The sequence below is a fragment of the Mytilus galloprovincialis genome, chromosome 11 (assembly GCF_965363235.1).
Source record: "Mytilus galloprovincialis chromosome 11, xbMytGall1.hap1.1, whole genome shotgun sequence".
Lineage (NCBI taxonomy): Eukaryota > Metazoa > Mollusca > Bivalvia > Mytilida > Mytilidae > Mytilus > Mytilus galloprovincialis.
In genome coordinates, this window is record NC_134848.1 from 83,119,852 (window position 1) to 83,137,407 (window position 17,556).

Consider the following 17,556-nt stretch of genomic DNA (forward strand, 5'->3'; position numbering starts at 1 on the left):
CCGTAAATTAAAAGCAAACTAAATATTACTAGTATGTTATATACACATACACATTCATTGATCTACGATCTGTCGATACATGTATCTTGGTATTGCACAAGCTAATGTTTTTTTCCTTACTGTTTTTTATTAGTTTTTTGTGGCTTTGAACTAGCTGCCAGTTAACTGCGTGTGCTCTCAGATCTGTACATAGTGTCTTTTTGTTGTTGGAATGTACAAGTGCCCTGCCCCGTCCACTTGTATTTTTGTCCATCTGATGAATAAAGCCTTTTTTAACTGATTTTTATAGTTCGTTCTTATGTTGTACTGTAAAACCACTGTTCCAGGATATGAGGAGGATTGAGATACCCCCAACATGTTTAACCCTGCCACATTATGTGCCTGTCCAAAGCCAGGAGCCTGTTATTCAGTGATCGTCGTTTGTTTTGTACGTGTTACATATTTGTTTTTCGTAGATTTTTGTACATAACTAAGGCCGTTAGTTTTTTCGTTTGATTAATTTAACATTGTCATTTCGGGGCATATTATAGCTGATTATGCTGTATGGGCTTTGCTCATTGTTGAAGGCTGTACGGTTACCTATAGGTGTTAATTTCTGTGTAATTTTGGTCTCATTTGGATAGTTGTGTCATTGGCAATCATACCACATCTTTTTTTATTTACATAATATTCATAGCAAACATGGTATATTAACTTGTTTAGATATTTTATCTAGCTTTTGGAAATTTAAAGAATACTTAAATGTTTATTTTTAAGGCATTATCAAGGGCTGTTTTTCACAAAGATCGTCATTCCCTATCTAAATAATTTTAACAGTTAAATTAAACAAACATTTATGCCATCATTTCAATCAAAATGCTACAAATTTTTGCTTGTTCTTTATAAAAAATTATATAACATGCATAATAAAAATCCAAAAAATATACAGACTGAAGGCAATGCAAATCCCTTATGATATGAATACGTCATATGCTAATATCATCTTTGTACGCAATAGTTTTAAATTTCAGCAGATTGAACCAACGAGAAATTCATAGGAGCATCAATCAGTCACCTGCAATTACAAGCTACATTACTTTTAAGTTAGACATTGTTAGGGAAAACTTACAAGGACACGTACGCGTTTCGACTATAAAAGGCTCATCATCGACGCTGGAATCTTAAAGGGAAAATAAAAAAAAAAAGAAGAAGATCATTGACGACTGAACATTCCTAAAAGATTGGCAAAGTACAGCTAAGGTTATCTATTTCTGGTGTAAAAATGCCTTTGTATATGAAAAAAATCAGAGTTTTGTAAACAGTTCATTTATAATTATGACCATATCACTAATTATTGTTGTCAAAAACAGAAGTGCTGACTGACTACTGGGCTGCTAATACCCTCGTGGAATAAAAAATCCACTAACAGTGGCATTGACAAATTGGTTGTAAGATCTTATAGCGCTGAATAGTTTTACGATTACAAGGGTTCCAATAGAGTAAATAGTTTCAAATCAAAATATTGAAGTAAACACTGTATTATTTTCTCGGGAGAGAGATTCATCGGACAAATTCAAATTAAGTCTCTTATTTAAATCTGCATTTGCTGCATATTTTGCACTGGTTTGCCTCTAGTACTATACTTTATAGAGATAAAAGACATTTGACAAAATACTTTTGTATGACCTCTTAGTCCAAACATTTAGATTTTTTAGTTTTGTTATTTAACTATAGTTTTACATTTTGTGCATTTATATTTTTTCAACATAATAACAGGCTTCCTTTCAAATATTTCTTTTATGGTCTTACGTTTTATTTTCCAAAATGTAATCTACATATTCACATCCACTGACACATTTCATATAGAATTTGTTTGATAATAAACATGACTTTAATTTCTACTAATAAGAAGACGTTGTATAATTGTCAATAAGACAACGCTCAACAAGAGAACAATTATTAAAATATTTTCTACACAAAATATGTATTCCGTAGGCAAAAACTCCAATTGGTATAGATAATACTAGTCTGTGAATCAGGAAACAAAAATGGGAAACCCTACAAATATTAAAGAACTAAAGTACCTTGAGAATGACATATTAGTATTAAAAAATAGATGTTGTGTGATTGCAACTGAAACAAATATTCTGAAGAGACTAAATGACACAGACATTAGCAAATGTAAGTCTCCGTACAGGTTTTAGCAATGAGCAAATCCCATAACGCATTTAAAGCTATTAAAGTCCCCGACATAGCAAATGAAAAACAATACAAACGAGAAAAAACTAACGGCTTAATTTATGTACAAAAAAACGAAAAACAAATATACTACAAAGCAAGAAACGACAAGCAATGAATCACAGGCTTCTGACTTTGGACATGCACAAACATACATAATTTAGCGGAATTAAATATGTTTGTCCATTGACTGATATAAAAGCCATGTCGTATCAATCATGATCAATCAAGTTTAATCGATTCAATATTATCAATCAAAATTAAAAAAAATATGATTACATCGAATGGTATAAATACAGATCTAAACAGTTGTATCACCACAGTTAAAGTCACCAAACCTCAGTCATCATGGCTATGATTACTTTCCTGCTGTTGAGTTTTGTCGGATCTGCATTTAGCAGATTTGGTGGTGGGTACGGTGGTGGTGGCGGAGGATTTGGATTAGGTGGTGGTGGTGGTGGACAATTGATATTAGGCGGAAGAGGAGGAGGAGGAAGAGGAGGTGGTGGAAAAGGAGGTTAGTTAATGTTTTAGTAATCCTGTACAATTCATATAAAAAAAGCTAAAAATTGAAATTTAGATCTTTTGCGATTGTCACATTTTTGCAATAATTTCTGAATTTACAGTATAATTACATTACAATATCTGAATTAAAAGTATTATTACATAACATCTTTTTTCATTTGTGTCTAGTTGATAGTGTTTAAGATTATAGCAGTATTTTGACTTATTTTGGATATTTTTACTTTTGAAGGTTATGGGTCAGGATATGGTGGCGGAAGCGGCGGAGGTTATAGTGTTGGATCTGGCATTGGCGGTGGTGCACTGTTGGTATTGGGCACCGGAGGAGGAGGAGGTGGAGGTAAAAAGGGTAGGTAAATGTAACAGTATTTTTATTATTAATTATCAGTACGTAAGAATTTTGATGTATAACTATAAAAACATGATGAAGTTTAACAGAAACAACGTTACCGACAATTGATAAAGTGCAGCGAGTGTATAATGTTAAAAACCCGTTTCACTGAGTCACTTTGTTCATTGTTTTAGCTAAATCGAATGCTCTATGCATGCAAAATTGTCATTTTACCTGAAAATTGATATGGAAACTGTAGAATAATTGTATTATATAAATTAACTGTAAATAAAATATTTGTCATAAAATATGAAAATAAGACGTTAAACAATTTAATTCGTCCAAACCGCTTTACTAGATTTCTTTATCAGGAACGCTTATAGCCAAATATGTGAAAACCGGGAATGCATGTTTTAGTTCCTAAATATAGGAAGAGGTACACGGCAAACAAAATGCATTTTCAATAGCCAAATAAATCTAAGGTTGACTCTGTCCCAGGGAGTTTTGTTTATAATTTCAAAATTTATAAACAAACATATTTGTTAATTGCCTGCAGTATAATAAATATCTTTTGCTATTTGTCTATTTCACAAAAACACACCCACCGGTATACTACTGTTTTCTTATCCTTTTAACAAAATTGTTTTATGTTTTTCCTGTCTGACGCTTACATGTCAAACACGCGACAACTCTACACTTAGAGTTCATGTGAATGAGGTTACAGGACATCAAATATTTCAATCCATTATGGGTTGATTTAAAATACATATATAAAGCTGTGGTCACACCTTACCAGATAGCACGAACGAACGCCTAACGGATGAAAATAAAAGTTGTCCGTTGACACAATTGTTATTCTTTGGGAGTCCATTGATGTACTGATAAAATAAAACGGACACGTAACGAATGCATATCGGACACACTCCGGATATGCAACGTACGAGAAACCGAAACGTCCTGGACAGAACGGATGGCAAACGTACATCCAACGGACCAGTACCGCATAAAACGGACACCTATCAAAAATGTACCGGATAAAACGGATGAACAAGATATACGGAATAATTAAAGGCGACAGTATTTATACATGTAAATCGCATAAATATTCAAAATGTTTCTATGTAACTTGTTTTGGTTTGTTCTTCAAAATGCCGCCACAGGGCAGTGTCTGGCCTGAATAAGAGCTGCTTCATAATGAAGACGTGCCCTTACTCTTAAGATCGATTATGAATAAGAAGAATTCAGAAACCTCAAGAAATCTGACACACCAATAATTTGCATTCCTGACGCGAAATTTTCAATTGACATTTATCCGTTTCAGATCCATTCATCATACGTTTTATCCGTTATACGTCCGGTAGAAGTTCTTTTCACATTCGTTCAACATCCGTTTTATCCGTTAAACGTCAGGTAGAAGTGCATTGGTGAATGTATATACCAGACTTCAAAGGAATGTTTAACGGACAAGTAACGGATACTAAACGGAAACGAAACGAACGAGTATCGTACAAAACGGACGCCTACCGGACATTCAAAGGACATTTCATCCGTTGGATGTCCGTTCAAAGTTTTGAATATGCTCAAAATTTTCCACCGGACAGAACAGACGTCGACGGATAAAACGTACGCTAAACGGACATGAAACGGATATGGACGGACGTCTAACGGATAACAACGGAAATTAAACGGACATGAACGGATTGAAAAAAAGTCATCCGGTAGGCATCCGTTCGAGCCATCAGTTAAGGTGTGACCGAGGCTTATAATTATATGAATGTGGATGTTAAATTAGATGCTCAAGATGGATGCTGTTTATGAATCTTTGTTATATATTTGCTGTTTTTGAGATTGTGACACTGTGATGACTACTGTTCCCTATTTTGACAATTTTACCTATTATGTCTGCTTTTTAATGCATCGTTGTTAATATAATGGAACTTCATGCGATTGTTCAATCCACTTTTTTCTACATTTGAAAATGCTTATACAAAGTCAGCATGTGACAGCTGTTGTCCATTTGTTTGTTTTGTTTTATCATTTGATTTTGCCGTTTGATTAGGTACTTTCCATTTTAAATTTTCCTCATAGTTTATTATTTTTGTGATTCAACTTGTTTTTAACTTATTTGATTCCTGATGCATGTCCCTTGTTGATCAATCAAATAATTGTTGTTATCATTTTCAATTTGTGGTGGTTATTGTTGATTACAGGTGGTCAAGTATGGTGTACCTGTCGTAAAGGACTATGTTTTAAAGGAGAATTTGTTTTGGACAAGTATTGCAGACTAACACCCTTATTCCCAGGGAAATGGACTACATGCTGTAAGGTGTTACCAGGAAGTGTAACTAACCGTAGTTACGGTGGAGGTGGTGGAGCTGGATTCGGTGGTGGTGCTGGAATCGGTGGCAGTGCTGTTATTGTAGTTGGATCTGGTGGTGGTGGCGGATCTGGATATGGTGGAAGATCCGGGTATGGAGGTAGATTTGGATATGGAGGCAAAAAAGGAAGTTCATACTAAACAATATTCGTCTGCCAGAAGTTATTAAGCAAATAAATGTGTTTTCTGATATGTGTCAAAATACAATTAAAATATATTCATACATAATGTATTTTTATAACTATTGATGCTGGATCAAACTTTGTTGTTTTCTTTTGTTTAAACCCCTATATATACATTATAATGTTTCAATTGATTAATGCAGTTTCATATAATAAATAATAGGTACAATCATCATGGTGTTTTTTGTTTAATCCTGAGGTACTATTGGTTTTCTCAGTCGTTTTTTGTTGATTTGAATAATACAGCATGCGTGTCATCCACCATGTTCTGCCTTTGTACTGCTATCGTGTATTTTCATCTCTAGAGTGAATACAACATTTTGAAGGACCCTTTGCTCAATTGCGTAGTGGCTGGTGTGGTGAAAGAATTTCTAATGACCACATACCAACACTGAAAATATCGGAAAAATGTAAAAAAGCAAAAACAACCTCGCTATCATTTATATAGCCTTGCCAACGTGTTTTATGTCTATGTCACAGTAAAACAAAAACATTTATCTACCTTGTGCTTAGCCTAACAGTTAAAATATTAGAATTAAATTTCTTAGAGCCAAAAATGGAATTCTTGGTGTTCCCTTGAAGACACATATATTGCTCACATGAAAATTCAATGACTTCCAATACATGATTACGAATTTCATGTTTCGTCTAAATAATAACATACAAAACGATGAGGACGGCCATTTTGGTAAAATCAGGATAGCTTCGGCTTTACACAGTAATAAATGATGTATACTGTTAGTAATTAAATGAATTGAAGGTACTATCCAATTATTTTCAACGTTTTGTGTAAAAGCATCAATAGCTTTACTCCCGGGATTCAAAAATATGGATTTGAATCGCTTCAATTTTGTATTAGCAAATTTGGCAAAATTTATCAACGGTGTAAGGACCCCATAAATTATCCATGTATTTAAATAACTCCTGAGACGTTTGACAGTAATCTATATCTATCAATTAAGACAAAAAAATCAGCTCTACAATTTTCTGATCTAGGTACCCATATTTGGTGTACAATGACAACTTCCTTCGAACAAAATTTAAAAACGTCATATGTGAGTAAATGCATCTTGGTGCTACCTCAATTGCTTATTTTTACACAATGTGGATTATCTATGTGGCATCTGACTGTACTGTTTTCTTAACAACATATCTAAATGAATACAAAGCTATTTGAATAGCCCGTAGTTCTCGCTAAGCTCACGTTTTTCTCATAATCGCTCCATGTTTCAATCAACTCTACAGTAATAGCACCTGCGGCTACATTACAAGCATCTTAAAACACCACTTTGTTCGGTAAGGTGTCATTCACAAAATTCTTCTGATCGAGATTTGTCAAAACTGTCTCACCAAAATCTCAACTCTGCTTATACACACTCAGAATAAGAAGTATCTAAATTACCATATCAATGGTTTACTTTTACAAATTGTTACTTGATGGAGAGTTGTCTCATTGGAACTCACACCACATCTTCCTATATCTATATATCATGATATACTGTTCTCAATTGTAAAATATAAATGAACCGCAGATTATGTTTCGTCAGCCTCATTTTAAGACCAATCGGACAAGTAAAATATTCAAACTCTGAAACTTGACACAAAATATGAACATTACAAAAGAAACAGGTGTGTCATGAAAAAACATTGACACTATCATGACTATTGTCTATTGAAACAACGATGATATTAAAAATAAAATAAAAAAAAATGCACATGCCTTTAAAACTAAGATATCTAGGAATGATAAGCTGCTCCTGTTCCCATGTAGTACTCTTCGTGCTGCCTGTGTAATAGACAACCTGGCGATAAACGTAATTTTGTATGTCACTTTCGGGAATAGAGATTGTAAGGATAATTTGAAAATATCAATTGTTATATATTGTAACATAGATATTCAATACGGTCAACCATCTCCTTATGGCGTCCGTAAAACTTGTGAACGGGTGATTTTTGCTTCATATATTGAAACCCTTTGTTTGAAAGCTTCCTCCTTCACCAAGGAAATTAAGCCCGGAAATACTATAGATCTTGAATTTTGTATCGTCCTATCGAATGTGACTTTTTGTAAGCTTCACCAAAAAAAGTGTTCTAAAAAGTTGAAGAAATGAATGGTGTTATCATTGTCAAATAACCACCCATTATAGACAACACCAATAATATTACTGTATACAAATTTAATTATATGATTTGTATGTTTATCATTTTTCTGTAAATGTTACCATGTCTTATTAAGCAGTTTCCCGATAACATACAAAACATTGATAACATCAAAAATACTACCAATCGCTTTAATTTTGACAAATGAAGACGATAGAAAATTAAGGAGGCTAGAAGGTACAAAAGTTTCAGCAAAAATTACAAGTTTTATTCATTACTTAATTTGTTTTTACTTTATCATATGGTACAAAAATCTATCAAATTATTTTGACATAGATATACATGGGTTACCCACGCTGTTCATGAGGAGAACTTGTATTTACATAATCTTGTGTTTTATAACCTGATACCATTATATAACCCAGGCAAACAATTTGTTGATATATTTTTGACTAGCTTTCGGTAAATTTAGAACACTGAAATTAAAGAAAAGTTCAATCAAACGATGATTTGTTAAAAACTCTCAATCCAAATTCAACACATTTTCTCTGATAAAAGCCCATTGAAAAATACTTTTATGCACTTATCGTCCAATAATTTAGATAAGTTATGTTCTTTAGTTATAATGTTATAGTTTTATGAGTTGAGCATTTTTACTTTTTCAACCTAAGAGCAGGCTTCCTTTTAAATATTTTGTAATATATTGATTTAATATTTATTGTCCCTGAATACCTGCTCTATTTTGCATTGCTTGCTTGTAGTAACATTATGAATATACAGCTCCAAAACAATGGCTTTTGATTTTACTCTCGCCATTGCCGCCATTCATGAAAGCTAGACAATAGATACTTAAAATATATCATTCTTTCATTTTCAACCCATTTTGTCTATTTGATTATAGTCTGTGATAAGATCATCTAACTGGTGGTAAAACCTTTGAAATATTAACAATACAAATTTCCTTTCCACGCAGTATAATTCATCTGATTCACATTTAAGCTGCACAATACCTTTGTTTTATTATTCTAAACTGTCTTATGTCTTTAGCCCTTACGTACATGATTAACATACGTGCACAGGTATGCACATAGTACCTGGACAAATTCGTTTGCATGCGCATTTACATTATCAATTGTACGAGCGAATGATTAAGTTGATCTCAACATGTAAGTATAGCGACTTAAAATTGATGATGAGAAATAGGGGAAATACAAGCTTTGTTTTTCATGCAACCCTCATAGAACATCAGAATAGGTAATTATTGTTAGCAATTTTGAAAACTATACTACAGCGGTATACTACTGTTGCCTTTATTTATACAACTACTAGCAAATACTAACATGCTAACACTAGACCCCAGTAAATAAAAGCAACAGTAGTATACCGCTGTTCAAAAATCGTAAATCTATGGACAAAAAACAAAATCGGGATAACAAACTAAAACTGAGGGAAACGCATTAAATATAAAAGGAGAACAACGACACAACATTCAAATGTAACACACACAGCAACGGACTCAGCATTAGACAAAATCCGATGAGAATAACCAATGTAACATCAAAACCAAATACATGAATTTGGAATAGAAAAGTACCGTAAAATGTCATCATATGAAAATTAAGCACAATTCCTCCTGTTCTTCGTTTAATTAGTCACATACCATCATAACATTCATGATAAGACCATAACCCGTATCATGCAAACAACTGGTTTTAAAATAAATGAGGGTATTCCCGATACAAAACTCTATAAGTGCATCAAACTATTATATTGTATTTCATGCCTACTTGACTGATCTGACAACAGTATCATAACTACATTCCTTCTGAATAAATCTTTTTAAAGAATTAACTTTTGAGGTGAATTTCCTTAGTTATGTACTTATAATAGAGTTTTACCATAGCAGATAGGATGTAATATAACTGAGTATATAACATAAAATTAAGAATAAAAATTTGGAATGTGTCAAAGAGACAACAACCCGACCATACAGTAAAACAACAGCCAAAGGCCACCAATGGGTCTTCAATGTAGTGGGAAACTCCCGCATCCGGAGGTGTCATTCAGCTCCCCCTAAACAAATATGTATACTACTTCTGTGATAATAGACGTCATACGAAACTCTAATTTATATGCAAGAAACTAAAATTAAAAATCATACAAGACTAACAAACCCCAGAGGCTCCTGACATTGGACAGGCGCATAATTGCGGTAGGGTTAAACATGTTTTTTGAGATCTCAACCATCTCCCTATACCTCTAGCCAATGTAGAAAAACCAAACGCACAACAATACGCACAGTTAAACTCAAAATATGAAAGAAAAGAAAATAAACAAAATGACAATCATACATAAATAACAACAGATTACTAGCAGCTCCAGACCTCGATTAAACTGATGAATATTAGGCACAATCATCCCTCCTATTAGGGGTTTATTATTATATCATCATGAAATATATGAGAAGAACATTACCCGTGTCATGCCAACACCTGGTTTTAGAATTAATGTGTTGAACTCAGATGCGAAGACCCTACAAGTGATTCAATATTAAAGCCAAAATATACAATATTTAATGACCTGACAATAGTATCGTAACTGTATCCCTTCTTAATAGGTTTGTTTAAAGGTTTTGTTAGCTTTTGATGTGAATACTGACATTTTTGTGCTATATAAAGAATATTACCATACAAGATTGGATGTGGAATACCTGAACGTATAAGATGTCTGCTTGTTGAGTTATATTTACGAATGATTTCCTTATACCGATGATAAAATTTAGTATATGTTTGACTAGTTGGTGATATCGAAAACCCTGGTGTAATATTTTTTCATAAATACATAAATTTTTCTCTTTTAAATCTAATACGTTGTTACATAAAAATGGTGACTTTGGAACGTCACCATCTAAAAATGGATAATTAACGTTAGGGAATGAAAAATCATCACTTTTAGATGTCTACATTTAACAATAGATAAAAAGGGGGCGAATGATACCAGAGGAACAGTCAAATTCATAAATTGAAAATAACATGACAACGCCATGGCTCAAAGTAAAAGAGACAACTCGACAAATAATAGTAAACAAGAAACATAGAAAACTAAAGACTAAGCAACACGAACCCCACCAAAAACGGAGGGTGATCTTAGGTGCTCCGGAAGGGTAAACAGATTCTGATCTACATGTGGCACCCGTCGTGTTGTTTATGGTATTACAACTCAGTAAATAGTCTAACATTTTTATATGGTGACGTTCCCTTGTCACCCTCTTACAGTGTTTACATTTCTCATCTTGTACGATTCGCTCGTGTATGTAACAATGTTTTAGATTTTAACGAGAGAAATTTATGTATTACTGAAAAATTATTACACCAGGGTTTTCGATATCACAAACTAGTCAAAACATTCACTAAATTTTATCGTCGGTATAAGGACATCATTCGTAAATATAGCTCAACATGCAAACTTCTTATACGTTCAGGTATTTCACATCCAAAATTTTATAGAAATATTCTTTATAAAGCACAAAAAAGTCAGTATTCACCTCCGAAGCTAACAAAACCTTTAAATAGACTTGTTAAGAAGGTATATAGTTACGATACTGTTGTCAGGTCATTAAAGATTGCATATTTTTGCGTTAATATTGATTCACCTATAGGGTCTTTGCATCGGAACTAAACACATTTATTAGTAATAAACCAGTTGTTGGCATGACACGGGTTATGTTCTTCTCATATATGTTTCTGATGGAATACTGATCCCCTCACGGGGTGGATTGTGCCTGATATTCATATGATGAAGACATAATTTTCAATCAGTTTAATTGAAGTCCGGAGCTGGCATGTCAGTTAACTGGTAGTAGTCTGATGTTATTTATGTATTATTGTCATTTTGTTTATTTTCTTTGGTTACATCTTCTGACATCAGACTCGGACTTCTCTTGAACTGAATTTTAATGTGCCTATTGTTATGCGTTTACTTTTCTGCATTGGCTAGAGGTATAGGGGGAGGGTTGAGATCTCACAGACATGTTTAACCCCGCCGGATTTTTGCACCTGTCCCAAGTTAGGAGCCTATGGCCTTTGTTAGTCTTGTATTATTTTAACTTTTAGTTTCTTGTGTACAATTGGAGTTTAGTATGGTGTTCATTATCACTGAACCAGTATATATTTATTTAGGGGCCAGCTGAAGGACGCCTCCGATTGCGAAAATTTCTCGTTGCATTGAAGACCTGTTGGTGACCTTCTGCTGTTGTCTGCTCTATGGTCGGGTTGTTGTCTCTTTGGCACATTCCCCATTTCCATTCTCAATTTTAATTCGGTAGGCCAAACTCTTACAAATGGAAGGGGATCGTAGTTACGACGTTAGAAACATACCCGGTATTATCTTTGAAACGGTTTTTTCATAACAACGGTCAACCAACTCGTGATCGCTTCCGTAACATTTACGAAGGGATGACTTAACTTCACCATTTGGAAATCTTGGTTAAATAACTTCCTTGTGAGTAGCAACCCTCTATCAAGAAAATCAAGACAGAACAATACAGGCGCTCGCATATCGTATCAATTTGAAGATATGTACTCCGTATGCAGTCACAATTTGGACGCTGAAATCATCTCGTTTTTTGCTTAGTTTGGTTTTAACCGACCCTTTTTGTCAATTTCTAAATTTAAGTCAATATATGAGGCAGACTCAGCCGTATCTGTTGTATGCTTTATGTCAAGTTTGATGGTCATGATAAGTATAGACTTATTCATTAGAAGTAAGCAAATAAAGTGTCTTTATCGCATTATCCATGAACCGTTAGAAAGCTGGAATGCGATTGGCTAAGTATTGGCTTCGACAATTTGACAACAAGTATAATGATCAGTATTTTTTATGTAAATGTTCAAATATTAAAGGACTCAATCTTGAAAATATACCTTTATTTTATCAGAAAATGATTTATACATGGTCTAATTTTCTAAAAATTGGAGATAATCCCAAAACTAAGGACGAGGTACTTAATATGAGCCTATTTGGTAATTCAAAAATTTCATTTCAAAATAAGCCATTGTTTTTTTCTTCCTTTCTACAAAGTAACATGAAGTATATCAAAGACATATGGAATGAAGAAACCAACACATTTTACAGCTGTTGTTCTATATTTGAAAAACTTGTAGATAAACGAAACTGTATATCGGAATTTTCAAGAGTTAAAAACTCAATACCAATACGCAAGTTTCGGGTTCCGGTCTGAGTTATCGTTACTGAATAAAATCTTCGGTCTGAGGTTGCGTTCCGTGTATTTCTGTACCGGAAGGTGGGACTACTAAGGACGCCTGCGGGAAAATGGTGGTTTATCATTGTTGAGTTCCAAACTGCACCGCATCAACTAGAAAGTTTAACAAACTGCATAAGTATCCTTGGATGCAAGGTGTGACATTTATTTCTCTGCCAAATAAGACAAGGAACGCAAAGGAAAGGCGAGACTGGTTGATATTGATTAGGCGGCCGAATGATTGGACTCCAACGAAATACACACGTATTTGTTCACTGCACTTTGATGAAAACAACAACACTCTACCAACACTGTTTCCTTACAACAATTTCAAGAAGCCGTTGAGTGAAAGGTATTTTTTTTTATAAACAGATTCTACTGTTCTTATGTCGTTTCCATCCAACCCGCACCCCACCCCACCCCCCCCAAACAAAATAGCAAAGTATAGATCTTACATGTACAGGTCTGTGAGTGTGATTATGAACCAAAGGAACAGGTTTATATCAATGGCAAGGTCGACTCTCTATTATAATCGAAGCATGGAAAGTCGACCTCCCCATTAATAGAAACAAGTGCCTGTGCTTACAACATTGGAACAGGAAAGAAAGGGGGTGGTGCAAAAACATTCTTAAAAAATATATGTCATAATACTATACTACAATGTTGAGTAACCACAAAAAAAATGTTTTTTTAAAGATTTCTGACTAGCAATGGTGCAAGGTTTGTAGATTTTCTTTAGTTTAAATACTATAGTTAATACTTGAGATGGTGTATGGTTTTATGTCATATAAATAAACCTGCCCAGCACCTCTTACAATGTATCTTTCTTGATTTCCTTCTGTATAGTCTGGGGAATAGGGGATGGGTTTGTGAAAAAGCATATTTACTAGAAGTGCTGCCCAAATTGTTTGCAAGTCTGGACTTGGCCATTTTCAGCATTATTTTTTGGTGGGTGGAGACTTTTTCAGAATCATACTTTAATTTTTGCATAAAAAATCCTATTTATAAATATATATTGTTTATTTTTATTATGCAAAAACTCTAAGAACTGTCACAATGCAAAAAATGGCATTTAATTTTGTAAAATAATATATTACCTTTTAAGATGAAGAATTGGTAAACAGCTACATGTTTAAAGCTTGGATTTAAGAGGAGTGGGATATAGTTTTTTTCCTATATACGTTAATACAATGTATGACTAAGTCATTATTTAATGCTGCATTATATGAGAGAAACCAAATATATAATGCCACAGCCTTTTCTACCTATGCCTGTAACTAGGTATAATTATTGGTTTTAAACAGTCTAAGATTATATTTCTCTCATCTTTCTTTGGAATGATCTTGGTGTTGTTACTGATTATATATATTTATATCAGTTTTTAGAAAATTTAATCTCAGTGCCCATTCCCTAGCAATTGAAAGGGGGCGTTATACCAACACTGAAAGAAATCAAAACATTTACTTATCCTGTAATAGACAAGAAATTGAGGATGAATACCATTTCTTCTCAATCTATCCATGCTATGCATCATTAAGGGATACTTATATACAAAATATTACACCTTATCTTAATTTCAATTTTATTAAATTGCATTCAGCTATAACACTGAGGCATATGACTACACTTTCAAATAGCAGTTTGTCAGTCATTATTAAAATCACCAGAAAGTATATTAATGATTGTTTTTTATTGATAACAACTGTTTTATTTATATTTTTTTAATATGTACATGTATCCTTTTTTGTTCATGAACATTAATAATGTGTAACTGTCGATACAATAAACACTTTGTATATCATTTATATAAACAAAATGTATGTTTTTCTTTTTATTATATAATGATATATTTACTTTAATATTACAGAAAAACCAGCAATTCAACACAAGTTGGAACAGACAATAACCTTGAATCTCCAATGCATGCATGTGATTCTGATAATCATCATGGATCCATCCCTGAGAGCCAAGTTATCTTTTCAGCTATACCTTATGTTTGTGGAGAAGTTGAGGTCATAAACACAGAAAAGTTTGTTACAACTGAATATTTGCCAGGTAAGAACAAAAAAGTTACAAATTTTTGTAATGCTAATTTTTCTCTTATTATGAGTAAAGGGATAAATATATATATTGTATATGCGTACCTTGCAAGGTCCTCATGTTCGTCAGACTGTTTTTCAGTCGATTGCGATCTCATTTCATGAATCAATGTCAGCAAAAAGCTCTACAGAGCTTATGTTTGTAGTATTTCATGTAACCCGACTTAAAATAAATTTTCTTATCTTATCTTATCATTAAAAAAGGTTAAGTTTTGTTGGTCAAGTCCATATCTCGGATACTATAAGCAATGGGTCTAGTATATTTGGTGTATGGAACTATTGTAAGGTGTGCATGTCCAACTGGCAGGTGTCATCTGACCTTGACCTCATTTTCATGGTTCAGTGGTTTAAGTTAATTTTTTTAGTATTGATCTTTTTTTCTTATACTGTATGCAAAAGGTATCTACTTTATTTGGTGTATGGAATGATTGTAGGGTGTATATGTCAAACTGGCAGGTGTCATCTGAACTTGACCTCATTTCCATGGTCCAGTGATCAAAGTTAAGTTTTGGTCTTACTTCTAATACTGTATATGCAATAGGTCAACTGTATTTGGTACAGTACTACCTGTGACATTATCTTATTCATGGTGGCCATAAAAAATATGTTCACCATGGTGGCCATATATGTCCATCATTTTACCCCCTGTCGCTTAATTAATACACAAGATATTAATCAAAAACTAGTCAAGGATAAAGGGAAATCTTGACTGCATTCAAATGTTAAAATTATATAACTTGCAGGTGATGTGTCTCAGATAAAATATACATGTATGTGTTTGTTAAATTTAATTACTGTGATTATGACAAGAAAATTCAAAAATAAAATTATTTGTTTTGACAATATACCTTTTTAATCAATTTAAGTAAATTTTTTTCATGTACTTAATGGTAAGTGAAGAATAAAGGAATATCATCTTCTAATATAATGCAAACTTTCCCAATGCCCGCCTTTTTCTATTGAAAAGTTGTTTCTCAAATTAATTTTCTTCAATCGAAATGATTTATATTTAAATACTTAGATAGACTTATCTGCATTCAATACTGTTTAACAAATGTTAAAGATTGTCTTTAGAACCTATTCTAAATAAAATTCTTTATTTCTCTATTGAATAAATATATTCAAAATATTCATTAATTCAACAAAATTTGATAATATTTGTATTGTCATATAAACATATGGTATTTAGTTTGTGACAAAAAAACAAACAAAAAAAAAACAAAAAAAAAACATTATAATGCAAAGAATTAACAATTCTATATAATTTAAGAAATTAAAACACATGGATTTTTTTTTAGGTTTCTGACCTCAGTTCTAATTAATGACTATTTTATAAGGGAGCCAATGTTTTCAACATATTCATGTAATAAAGGTTTAGCATTTCTTTCACTTTTTGTTCGTGGGTAAAAGACAATATTATGAGAAGGTAAACAATTTTCAAATATATTATCTTAAGTTGTTTTGTTAATTTCACAATTAAGGAAGGAGTGGTCTTCATTCTCCAGCAAGTGGCACAGTTTACATATTCTATCCTTTCTAGGAATTCTATATTGTCCACTATTTTCTATTTCTAAAATATGACCACTAACTCTCTATGTGACACATTTGAGTATACAGTTTTTACCAAAGTTTTTATTCTTAAATCTATTCTTATAGTTTTCTTTAAATTGATTTTCCATCAAGGGTTTTAAAGTCTTAATTTATTCAAGTCCTTGAAACTGTTAACTTTATCTAAAAGGCCTTGGTTTAGGGAAATATTTGCAAATGTATACGAAGAATATGTATCATACCAGTCCAGCACTTCCAACAATATAAATGTACACAGAAAAAAATGATTTGATAAATAGACCATAAAAGTGTAACCATCTATATAAGTGTATGTTGTGAAATTTTGGCTTTTAACTGACAGATATTAGCCAAACTGAAGATGTCATATTTAATAAGTTCACATTTGTTTCAAAAAAGCAAAGCAAGACAGTTTTTCTCATTAAATATTTATTGGAAAATAAGTCTCTTCAACATGTCCATTAATTGTTCACGCACAATGTTAACTCCTGATTTTAGATTAAAAAAAAAAAAAAAAAGATATACCAAAACATATTTTTTTCCTATTAAAACCGTTTAATGATATTTGTTGTTTTCCTGAATAATAATAGATGTTATAAAAATTTATTATAAGAAGATTGATATTGTCTGATCATTTTATTTTGTTAAGAAACAGGCTTGCTAAAAACTACTTCCTTCATGGTTTCTTTAAAAATATCATTTGCTTGATTATCAGTTATTATTAATGATAATTCATTAAATAATGCAAATAAACAATTAAATACAATGAACATCATTTCCTTTTTTTTTTACTTTTAAAGAAAATTAATTAAAGTCTATTGTTTTTCAAATGCTAGTTAATAACTTTATCTTTGACATTTTTGTCTTTTTGCGTCTCAAGATTCTTACTAAAAAGACATTAA

The 17,556-nt window shown here is 32.5% G+C and overlaps 1 protein-coding gene across 2 annotated transcripts in view; it reads left to right on the plus strand.

Annotated features, from left to right (window-relative positions):
- Positions 1 to 2,556: 2,556 nt before the first annotated feature.
- The window catches only part of LOC143052919 (uncharacterized), a 105,436-nt gene continuing 90,436 nt past the window's right edge, over positions 2,557 to 17,556 (plus strand). The window contains exons 1-3 of one of the 2 annotated variants that reach the window (XM_076226090.1): positions 2,557 to 2,734; positions 2,972 to 3,088; positions 5,281 to 5,802. In XM_076226090.1, the coding sequence (XP_076082205.1) occupies positions 2,566 to 2,734; positions 2,972 to 3,088; positions 5,281 to 5,588 (594 nt within the window). In that variant the 5' untranslated portion in view covers positions 2,557 to 2,565 and the 3' untranslated portion in view covers positions 5,589 to 5,802. Of the gene's footprint in view, positions 2,735 to 2,971; positions 3,089 to 5,280; positions 5,803 to 17,556 lie in introns of those variants that run through there. The other variant, XM_076226089.1, reaches the window with a different exon arrangement.